This window comes from Carcharodon carcharias, chromosome 10 (genome assembly GCF_017639515.1).
Source record: "Carcharodon carcharias isolate sCarCar2 chromosome 10, sCarCar2.pri, whole genome shotgun sequence".
Taxonomy (NCBI): Eukaryota; Metazoa; Chordata; class Chondrichthyes; order Lamniformes; family Lamnidae; genus Carcharodon; species Carcharodon carcharias.
This window is the reverse complement of record NC_054476.1, coordinates 27,928,470-27,940,571: the sequence shown is the minus strand read 5'-3', so window position 1 is coordinate 27,940,571 and position 12,102 is coordinate 27,928,470. Positions and strand designations below refer to the sequence as shown.

The window sequence follows — 12,102 nt, the reverse complement described above, 5'->3', positions numbered from 1 at the left end:
AGAACGCAGCTCACCACCACCTTCTCAAGGGCTATTAGGGAAAAGCAATAAATGCTGGCCTAGCCAGCGACGCCCTCATCCCATAAACTAATATAAAAAAATTTCCTGGTTCAAAAGGTTAGAACACATTTCTTCAGAGTTGAGGTTGTTAAACAAGTTTGGAATCAAACATACTGGTACCAGGGGCAGAATTTGAATAATAGTGGAAAACAGGTGATGGCAAGTCGACAATCCCATTTTACATTTCTCCCAATTGTTATTTCCACCCAAATCACAGGTACACTTGCAAAGTTAAAATTGCCCGATGTGGTGTAAAGGCAGAAACTACAGTTCAAATTCCAGCTTCAGATGTAACCTTCAGCCTCAATTACCCATAGTGCAAACACTGAACACAGCACTATTAAATAATTAGTTGTAAAACCATTTACTCTGGCTTGTGAAGGTGTTTCCTGTAGAGTTTGTCATTCGATCTTGTTTTGTGGCAACACACCTGCAAGAAGGTCAAACAAACCTGCCTCAATGCAGGATATGAAAACTGAAAGCAGGACATATTAAACAATAAAATTATACACTTCACCAATATTTAACTTGGCTAAAAACAAATTTGTGTTATACTGTTGAAATTAACTTCCAAACCAGAGTAAGAAATAGCAATAAAAAAAATTTAGTTTATTTTCAGAATATCAAAGATGTTTTAGACAAATTTTAATTGGCAGGCACAGACCCATTGCACAGTACACACAGAAAATCCCCAACAATCAAATAGTGCTTTTCAACCCTGCTGCATGTGTTTTCCCTTTCAATGAAAATATAAAAAATAATTTATACAATCATATTACTTCAGGCAAAACTCACAAGAACGCCTCTCAGGCTCTCGTTATCCTGAAGATGCTCTCTGCCCTTACAGTGTTTAAAAAAAAACAATGCATATCCCTTCAAACAAATTAAAAAAACCTCCTTCGATAACGCTGGACCTCTTTGAATTTTCTAATTGCTACTTAAACACCAGCCCCATCATTACTCCCAATGCTACACAGAACACAAGAGCGTTCCCACTTGTGGGAAAGAGCAAAACCAGAGAACATTAATATAAAATAGTCACCAAGGAATCAGATAGGGAACTCAGAGGAAACGTCTTTACCAAAAGGAGTGGTGCGAAACGTGGAACTCAGTATAATGGAGTGACTGAGGCAAATAATAGATACATTTAAGAGAAGGTTAGACGAGTATGTGCAGGGGGAGGGAAGAGAGTTTCCACGTGAAACACTGATTCCAGGTATACTCAAGCAAGGAATGGGGCAAAAGCAATTTCAGCTTTCACAAGAGGTTCTTTGGGAGTGTAGCAGTATAAGAAAGACCACCAATTTCTGAAAATGCTAAATGAACAACTCCTCTAAACAAATCTCCAAGTTATAGCCAATGAAAAAAAGTATTCCCTGGAGTTTTTGTAATTAATGAACAGTAAAATTTCATTTAACCACAAGAATTTCAAGAGATAATCATGAACTTGGATAACAGGAGTGGTGTGTTAGTGCATCTGACAGCAAATCCAGTTGCCGGAGGTCAATAATCAGCCATTTGGCTACTCAGCAGCTTAGAGGGTGCCCTTACATAGGACCAGCTTTCCATTCGCTTCAAAGTTGTTGATATTGGCATTATGGTAGCTGCTGAAGATATTGCTGCGATTGAGCACGATGCGTTTAATGTTTATCGCTGGTCATTGGCGGCAAAGGCGTTGAGTGCATGGGCAGTCTGGAGAACTTGATGTGGGCAGGTCAGCTAATATTGATCGCCCATTCAAGCAGACAGTCCATCTCGTTGGTCAGCTAAAGAGGGAGTGCTATAAAAGGGGAGAGTTGTAGTGAAATCTTGATTGTTGGCCACTTTCCATTCTCTAACCATCTGGGCACCCCTCCACCATGGCAGACAATCAAGCTTCCACTGTAGATCAAGTCTGATCGAATACCCATATTTTAGACTCCGGCCTCACTCCTCTCGCGGTTCTTGTTTAGTGTCTCATCTTGCACTTCCTTCATCTCTCGTCCCTTTACCCAGGTGTATGCAAAGGAGCCGACGAGGACCATTATGTTACTTGTCCACCAGAGATAGGTCTTCACTTCTTCATAGTAAAACACTGCCAGAATAGTTTGTGCACATGCTTTGGCCGTACCAGAGACATTGTGGGTCAAGGGGCTGGTGAATTTAATCTGCAGCCCTGTGACGTATCCAATTGCAAAACCAAACACACCTCCCAAGGTCATCACACCCCAAAAGTTAGCGCTGCTCATCTTGTCAAAGTAATACAAAGTCTTCAATTCCCCAGTGATTGTAATCAATGGAAGAAAGAGTATACAGGCGTTGACATTGTTGTAGTAGGTCAATCTCCAGATACTGCCGTCTACAGCTGGCAGAACCTTCTTTGTGTATATGGCATTCAGGGATACACATAAACTGGCAATCGCACCAAACATTACTCCAAACCAGGACAGACTGCCTGCTACACCTTCCTGATTTAATCCCAGGCAAAAACCACCTGTGGGAAAGAAATGATAGAAACCATAAGGAGGCAGAAAAATCTACTTTTTCAATATTCAGCTAGTATCCTTTGATTATTTAAACTGCTAAATGTTTTGGTTATGATGTAGTTAAAACAATAATGGAACCTGCAGCAAGTTACAGTCCTTCAAACTGGTCTTGGGATTCCAGCCAGTTCACTTACAGACAAAAATAATGGCTATTACCTGGTCTGACATTACCTTTTAACCATGGAGAGGTGATAGGAAAAGGGTAGACATTTCGTTTGAGAATGTGTGTGCTTGTTTAACCCTTACACTCCCAAATGTTTCAGGTAATTCTTTGGATTGCTCACCCAAATTCAGTGCAAACTCACCTTCCACTGGAAATCATTTTCTTAATTCAACTCAGCAGAACTCCTCAGGATTTTGAACACTTCGATCAGGCGTTCCCTTGGCTTCCTTTGTTCTGTTGAAGCAGCCTCAGTTTCTCTAGTCTCTCTTCATTACTAATAACTCTCATTTCTGGCATCATGGTAAATATCTTCTGTATCCTTTCAGTAACAGTTTGAACGCATTTTCTAAAGTAGGGCATCCAAAATGAGACAATATTCCAACTGTGGCCAAATCATTTACTTGTGTTGGTTTTTTTTTTTAAATGTTAATTCTTTGGTTTTGTGCTTGATGCTTCTATTTGAGACCAGTTGTCTGCAATTCCTATGTCATGTGGGAACTCCAGGATACTGTGTGTGTGTATCCTGGATAACCACATGTGCAGGAAGTGCCTCCAGTTGCTCAGATTTAAGCTCAGGATTTCAGAGCATGAGGAGTAGCTAGAGTCACTGCAGGGCATCCGGGAAGCTAAGGATTTCCCCAGAGCGCATGTTCCAGAAGCTGGTCACCTCGCTGCTACAGAGAGTTCAGGAAGATAGTTAAATGGGGGGCCATCTGACAGGGTAAGGAAATGCAGGCACTGCAGGATTCCTCCAGGACTGTGGCGCTCTTACATCACCTTGTGGCAGTACAGTCTAGAGCACATGCTCAGCACTGTGGGGTAAATGACTGTGCGGAAGGACACAGCAAAATGTAGAAATGCAGTGGTGATAGGAGATTTGATAGTCAGATAAGCAGGGGTTTCTGAAAACACCAACAGGAGTCTCAATGGTTTGTTGCCTCCCTGGTATCAGGGTAAAGGACATCATGTACAGGGTGCAGAACATATTGAAGGGGTAAGGGAAATAACCAGAAGTTGTGAGACCAATGATGTATGTAGGAAAAGGGTTGAGGACATACAGACAGAGTTAGGGAAGAAGTTAAAGAGCAACATCTTGAAGGTCGTAGTCACTGGATTACTCCCAGTGTCATGTATTAGTGAGAATAACAGCAGTTAGATAAGGCATATTAATGCGTGGCTGGAGAAATGGTGCAGGGTTCAGGAAGGTTTTCAGATCCCTGCAGCAGTTAAGGAGGACCTGGCTCAAAACAGAATGGTTGCAACTCAACAGGCCTTAACATTGTTAATTAGTGTTGTGAAGAAGTCAAAAGGAGATACAAGGTACAGGGAAGACCAAGTGATACAAAGAGCATTAGAATAAATAGTTAATTAATAGGAGGGATCAGAGGAGAAATGTGAGGGCGACAAAGATGGGTTTAGAGTTCATGTGCATAAATGCACAGAGAGTGAGATGAATAAAGTGGATGAGCTGCAGGAACAAATGGCCACATGGGATTATGATATAGTGGCAAGAGCAAGACCTGGCTCAGACAAGGAGAGGGGGTGGCAGTATTGATCCAAGCTACTGTTACAGCATCAGAAAGAGATAGTCTACTTGAAGGTTCAAAGACAAAATCTATTTGGCTGGAATTATACTATAAGCCACCAAATAGTAGAAAGTCCATAAAGGAGGAAATGGCAGGCACATCTCAAAAAGATGCAAGAACTATACAGAAGTGATAAATGGGGCACTTCAATTACCTTTATATAGACTGGGAAAATAACAGCGTAGAGAGGAAGAGGGCAGAAAGAGGAAGGAACGCCTGAAATGCTTACAAGAGAACTTCTTTGCTCAGTGTGTTTCCAAGCCAATGAGGAAGGAAGTGGTGCTGGATCTAATTCTGGGGAATGGTGTGGAAGTGGAGCATGTCTCAGTGAGGAGTATTTGGGAATCAGTTATGACAATATTATTAGGTTTAGAGTAGTTATGGAAAAGAAAAGGAAAAAAAAAATCAAAATGTCAAATGCTCAACTAGAGGGCTAATTTCACAGGCTTGTAAAGGAATCTGGCCTTGATGGAATGGAATGGAATTAAAGACTGACAGGTAAAACAGCAAACGAGCAATGGGAGGCCTTCAAAAAAGTGGTAATTCTGGTACAAACTAGACATAATCCCACAAGAAAGGGGGAGGAAGAACATTCAATGCTAGAGCCCCCTGGATAACCGAAGCTATAAAGATTAAAACAAAACAGAAAAAGGAGGTTTCTGGTAAGTGTCTGGTTTATAATTCAGTAAGAAATCAAGCAGAGTACAAAAAATGTGGAGAACTGAAAAAGTAAATGTAGCAGAGGGCGTATGAGAATAGATTAGCAGGTAATATAAAAGGGAACCCAAAAGTCTTTTATAAACATATAAATAGTAAAAATAAAAGGGAAGGGTGGATCACATTAGAAAATTCAGAGCTTTAAATTAAATAGTGGAGGTGAAGGAAGTGAGGGAAGATGTGATAAATTAAAGGGAGCGGACAAGGCAAGAGAGCAAGGTAGCAATAAGGGTAATGATAGTCAGAGTGTGGCAAGAAAAGAGATCGTACAAGCTTAAGAGTGTGCCAGCTGAAAAGGCTAGAGGTTGCAAAAATAGTAAAAAGACAGAACTAAAAGGCTCTGTATCTGTATGCGCATTCAGTCATAACAAAACAGATGAATTTTCAGCCGACAATAGAAGTAAATGTGTATGATCTGAAAACCATTACAGAGACATGGCTGCAACATGACAAAGACTGGGATCTGAACATTCAAGGATGCATGACATTTGGAAGGACAGGAAGCTCGGAAAAGGTGGAGAGGTAGCTCTGTTAATTAAGGATGACAGTACTATGGAGATGACCTTAGGAGCCAAAGATCAAATGGTAGAATCAGTTTGGGTAGAGATTAAAAAATAACAAAGAGAAGTCACAAATGGGAGAAGTTCATAGGCCCCCTAACAATAATTACACTATGGATTGTGCTTCAAAGATTTGGATGTCCAAGAAACTTCATCACAGTCCTGCAATTGCTCCATGATGAAATGGCTGTAATAGTCTTCAATGGGAGATCTGAAGCAAATGTCTTGAAAATCCTGACCGGGGTCAAGCAAGGCTGTTTAATAGCTCCCTTACTATTTACAATCTACCTGACAGTGGCTATTTACCTCAAAGATCAACTGCTCTCTGATGTCAGTATCAAATACCATCTAGATGGAAATTTCTAACCTCAGCCGCCTCCATGCCAAAACTAAACCGACCACCACAGATATACATGATCTACAGTTTGCGGAAGACTGCAGTGTCATTGTTCACTCTGCATCAGATTTGCAAGCCACTCTCAATCGTTTCAATTCTGTATACAAGAAACTTGGCCTGTCCTTGAATGTTGCTAAAACAAAACTCACATCAACCCACACAGGGTCAGTCAAATATTCCACTCCCATACATGTTGAAGGAGACACTCTGGAATATGGAAGTTGAGCATTTCCCATACCTTGGCAGCTAACCTCTTTCAAAAGACTACCACTGATAAGGAGATACAACACTGGATCAGCCGTGCCAGTTCAACCTTCTACAAACCACAGCAGTGAGTTTTTGACAATGAATACCCTCGCCAGTCAACTAAAGTCCTAGTGCACAGAGCAGTTGCTGTCACCATGCTGCTGTACTGCAGAGACACCTGGAATGTGTATTGGTGACACATAAGAGAGTGCTAGAGAAAGTCCATCAGTAATGCCTCCGCTGCATCCTCCAGATTCAATGGGAGAACAATTGAACGAACATTTGTGTCCTTCTGGAAGCAGCTCCACAAACATTCAGGCAAAACTCCTGAAAAGTCAACTTTGATGGACGGACAGTGTGTTTGGTTGACCAAAAGCCGTCTCCCAACTGGCCAGTATTCCAGTGGAGGACAAAAAAAAACTTCAAAGATATGCTGAAGCTCTCCCTGAAACACAGCAGCATTGACATTAATGACTGGGAGGAGCTTGCTGCCAATCGTTCAGAATGGCAGCTTGTCCAAATTGCATCACATGTTGAGTCAGTGTCTTAATGATGAGGGAGAGCAGCAGCAAAGAAGGAATAAAAGGGAAACAAATTTTGCACTCCGAATGCCATATGTCCTGCCACATTTGCCCAAAGATCTTTGGGTCGAGAATCAGCCCTTTCAGTCACACGAAGGCCCATGAAGAAAATCTCAAACCTGAATAGGCATCATCCTTGAATGGAGGGGCAGTTGACAACAATGATCAAACCACAACAGGAAAGTGAAATAAGAATAAAACTGGACAGAACACCTGTATCAACGACGTAGGTGCCATAAGTGACAAAGTACACCCTGCCCTGCAAAGTCCCCTTCACTTATATCGAGGGACTTGTGTCAAAATTAGGAGAGCTGTCCTACAGAGTAGTCAGCCCTGACATAGTCATACTCACCAAATCATGTCTTATAGCCAATCTTCCGGACTCCTCCATCACCATTCCTGGGCATATCTTCTCCGATCAGTTGAACAGATGTGAGGTGAGACACCAGAGGTGATGGCACAGTGGGAACAGTCGGGTAAGAGTGGCCCTGGGAGTCAACATTGATTCTGGACCCCATGAATTGTGATGGCATCACGTCAAACATAGGCAAGAAAATCTCTTGATTATCGCCTACTGCCCTCCACCAACTGAGGAATCAGTGTTCCTTCATGTTGAACACCAGTCGCAAGAGACACCGAGGTTAGCAAGGGCACAGAATCTACTCTGGGTGGGGGACTATTTTTTCATCTTTCACGAGATGTGGGTGTCACTGGCTAAGCTGGCATTTATTGCAAATCCCTAATTGTCATTAAGAAGGTGGTGGTGAGCTGCCTTCTTGAACCGCTGCAGTCCATATGGTGTAGGTACACCCATAGTGCTGTTAGGAAGGGAGTTCCAGGATTTTGACCCAGCGACAGGTGAAGGAATGGCGATATATTTCCAAGTCAGGATGGTGAGTGGCTTGGAGGAAAACTTGCAGGTGGTGATTTTCAATTACCATCACCAAGAGTGACTCAGTAGCACCACTACTGACTGAGCTGGTCAAGTCCTGAAAGATATTTCTGCCAGACTGGGCATGTGGCAGGTGGTGACAGAACTGAGGGAAATGCCTACTATACCTCATCCTTGCCAACCTACCCGTCACAGATGAATCTGTCCACGTGGTTCTGGTGGAGGCAAAGACCCGTCTTCACACTGAGGACATTTTGTTGTGTGGCACTACCACTGTGCTACATAGGATAGATTCAGAAAAGATCTAGCAGATCACAATTATGAAGTGCTGTGGGTCAGCAGCAGCAGAATTGCATTAAACCACAAGCTGTAACCAACCATACGATCTGGTATATCCCTCACCGTACAACTATCATCAAGCCAGGAGACCAACACAGACCCATCAAAATGAAGTGGATGCAAGTCCTCCTCAATCCTGAGAGACTACCTAAGAAGATCTACTGAATTGTCAAATTTAATTTGTCCTTTAGTAAGTTTTGAAAAAAACCATCGAAAAATAGAAGGAGTAGGTCATTCGGCCCTTCAAGCCTGCGCCGCCATTCAATATGATCACGGCTGACCCTCTATCTCAACGCCATATTCCTGCTCTCTCCTCATACCCGTTCACGTCTTTAGACTCCAGAAATCTATTTCCTACTTAAATATATTCAGTGACTTGGCCTCCACAGCCTTCTGTGGTGGAGAATTCCACAGGTTCACCACCCTTTGAGTGAAGAAGTTTCTCATCTCAGTCCTAAATGGCCTACCCTGTATCCTGAGACTGTGATCCCTTGTTCTAGAACCCCCCAGCCCAGCCAGAGGAAATGTCATCCCTGTCAGAATTTTATATGTTTCAATGAGATTCCCTCTCATTCTTCTGAATTCCAGTGAATACAGGCCTAGTCGGCCCAATACGACAATTCTTCTCATACGTCAATCCTGCCTTCCCGGGAATCAGTCTAGTGAACCTTTGCTGCACTCTCTCTATGGCAAGAATATCCTTTCTTAGGTAAGGAGACCAAAACTGCACACAATACTCCAGGTGTGGTCCCACCAAGGCCCTGCACAGTTGCAGCAAGAAATCCTTGCTCCTGTACTCAAGTCCTCTCACAATGAAGGCCAACATACCATTTGCCTTCTTAACTGCTTGCTGCACCTGCATGCTTGCTTTCAGTGACTGGTGTATAAGGACACCCAAGTCCCCTTGTAAATCTACATTTCCCAATCCAACACCATTTAAATAATACTCTGCCATTCTGTTTTTCCTACTGAAGTGAATAACTTCACAATTATCCAAACTATATGGCATCTGCCATGGCCTTGGTCCTCCCTATCTCTGGAACCATTTCCAGCCTGACAAAGGTCCAAGAAGTCTGCATTCTTCCTACTACGGCCTCTTCTGCAACCCCACTTCACAGAATCAGACAGTGCAGAAGAGGCCTTTCGGCCCATCGAATCTGCACCGACACTTCCTTTGCCATGCCTTCAGAGGCCTAGGCCCTAAGCTCTGGAATTCCCTCCCCAAGCCTCTTGGGCTCCTTTCCAATTCCTTTAAGACTCTGCAGCTATCTTTTTGACCAGGCTCCTGGTCACCTTCTACCGTCTTCTTCTTTGAAGTGGTGTCAATGTTTGATTAATTTAATCGAACGTCACAGGAATGTAAAGACATTCAATAAATGCACTTTTCTGTTGTTTACCTTGCACGTATAAATAACAAAAGCGTAAAACATTAATTATCGCCTGCACGAGCATTTCTATGGAAATCGTGCAATTAACTGCTTGCACTGTGAGGCAGCAGAAAGCGGGAAGTAAAATTCATTCTTCATTACCTATAATGATCCCACAACACAAGATGGCCCTGAACGATGTGGTCTGTTTCAGAATCACATAGGACAGAAGGACGTTGAAGACAGTGGTCAAGGAACGCCCAATATTATAGAACGCCACTCCGACGTACTTGAGGCACAGATTGTTGAAAGTAATCATTCCGATGAAGACCAGGGACAAAGGGAGGATCTCCCTGGAAATCTTAGGGTCGAACCTAATCGAAGGGAACTCCACCGTACCGGGGCACAGGACACTGAGCAGATTCAGCAGCCAGCAGAGTAACACTGTCACGAAACACTGGAAGAAAGTGACAAACAGGGGCGCGTCCAGCCTCAGATCCGGACTGTCCAACAAGTACTTGTTTAGGAAGACCATAGTGATCGATATGAACCAGTATATAGCCACCACGCAAGCGATTCTCACCGCCTTCGATATGAAGGATTCGGGATTGCCCTGCTCCAAGTTGGATAACGCCATTTTGAGAATATTCGATCGTTTCAGCGGAGTCCTGTTCATGGTGTACAACAGAAATGAACGTGATTAAAGTACATGCAATAACTTTTTTTAAAAAAATGCTAAACAGTCAGAATTAAAATAACATTTACCGATGCAAAAAAAAATAAATAAAGCGAAAGCAAATGAACAGAGAGACATAAGCACACTGTCAAACAGCTATCCCAGCGGAACAGGTACAAGACGCTGGCCGGCCTCGGCCTCGCTGCATTTCCGGGTAACGTTCCATCCGTGTGTCAATTCCCTCGGTCGCTTAGCAACCGGAGATGTAGCACCATTTTACAGATGCCCCGGGAATCTCTGCCCATCACTCCAGAGAGAGCTTGCACTGATATAGCGCCTCGTTTCACCGCCCCAGGATACCTAAAGCCCTGTACAAAACAATTAAGAACTTTTTTTTTGATTAGGGGTAGGAAACGTGGCTGGACAGCAAGATCCCACAGTTAGCAACGACCAGCTAATCTTTTCATTTTAAGTGGTGTCTCTGGGGATATTGTCCAGGACACCGGGCATAACCAACCTGCTTTTCTTCAAAATCTGGATCTTTTACACCTGAGAGGACAGAAGGAGCCTTGGACGCAGAAATTAAGGCCAGCAAATCACACGTACAATTAGGCTGAAGTATCTGTTTCAAAACAAAAACACCTGGAGAAACTCAGCAGGTCTGACAGCATCTGCGGAGAGGAATACAGTTAACGTTTCGAGTCCGAATGACTCTTCATCAGAACTAAGGAAAAATAGAAAAAGTAGAAAAACTGTATTCCTCTCCGCAGATGCTGTCAGACTTGCTGAGTTTTCCACTTATTTTTGCTTTGGATTTCCAGCATCCGCAGTTTTTTTGCTTTTAGTGACGTATCTGTTAGACCAATAATCACAACTAACAAGAAAACGTCGGCACAGATGTTCATAAGTGTTATTACAACCAAGTGTTAAAAATTAATTATAAAACATTGGAACTACTCCAAGACCCAATGGAGATTACCAACAGGTTCATATCTACACAGAATAATTAACACACATCTCAAACTTGAATATATAAAGTCATGAGCAAGTGCACTCCATGAAAACCTCTGCGTCTCATGAAGGACAGCACCTCCGACAGTGCTGCTCACATTATTGTGTGGCAACAATATTCAGCAATTGACGCAAATATTTTTACTTGACTGACAAAATATTTCGGAACATATGATTTCGCGCGAAATGATTTCTTTAGCTTCAATCAAGCCTAGCAGTAGAGATAGACACAAGAATGCCAGACTTGACAACAGCTAGGTACTTTAGTACAGTCTTCAGATTTGGGGCCCATCCAATACATCGTCTCAATGCTCGCAGATCCCACGCCCCGGTTAGGGTTGCCAACTTTAATTGGTCGTATTCTTGGAGGTTTTATCACATGACCTCCTGCCGGCACCTACCGTCTTACCATTGGCTGCTCAATATGTCCATCCTCTTAACATCCAATTGGAAGACAAATAGACTCTTCATTACCTGATTGGATGATGCTTGACTCTCAGTCATAATGCCTTTTTATTCAGCCTCCAATATTTTTATTGCTGACAGATATTGAAAGGAAATGAAAAAAAACGTGCAATTTTTTTAAATGGTGTCGTGATAATTTTTCTCCCTGAGTTGCTTGTATGTAGTATCTTGGGGATCGATCTTTAATTCCAGGAGACTTCAGATCCTGGGAAGATTGGTAAACCTGTTCCGGGTGCTCTCACCCTCCAGTGCCTCTCACCAGCTGCTTACAGTGCCTCTTAGTTTTATATAGATAGCAATGTGGTTTTCATGGAGTGCGGTTGTTCATGACTTTATATGTTCAAGTTTGAGATGTGTGTTAATTATTCTGTGTAGATATGTACCTGTTGGTAATCTCCATTAGGTCTTGGAGTGGTTCCAATGTCTTAAAATTCATTCTTAACACTTGGTTGTAATAACACTTATGAACATCTGTGCCGACATTTTCGTGTTAGTTGTGAGTATTGGTCTAACAAAC

General features: G+C 42.6%; 1 protein-coding gene across 3 annotated transcripts; it reads right to left on the bottom strand.

Moving 5' to 3' along the window:
* Nucleotides 1-648: 648 nt before the first annotated feature.
* On the bottom strand, nt 649-11,441 carry slc35c1 (solute carrier family 35 member C1). Of its 3 annotated transcripts, none has more exons than XM_041198215.1 (3): nt 11,383-11,441; nt 9,596-10,101; nt 649-2,533 (listed from the first exon to the last, which is right to left on the bottom strand). In XM_041198215.1, the coding sequence occupies exons 2-3, from the start codon at nt 10,068-10,070 to the stop codon at nt 1,974-1,976; spliced, it is 1,035 nt and encodes a 344-aa protein (XP_041054149.1). In that variant the 5' UTR covers nt 10,071-10,101; nt 11,383-11,441; the 3' UTR covers nt 649-1,973. The 3 variants fall into 3 exon arrangements, with proteins under 3 accessions (XP_041054149.1, XP_041054148.1, XP_041054147.1); XM_041198214.1 differs by lacking the exon at nt 11,383-11,441 and adding an exon at nt 10,199-10,327; XM_041198213.1 differs by lacking the exon at nt 11,383-11,441 and having other exon boundaries at nt 9,596-10,109.
* Nucleotides 11,442-12,102: the final 661 nt, after the last annotated feature.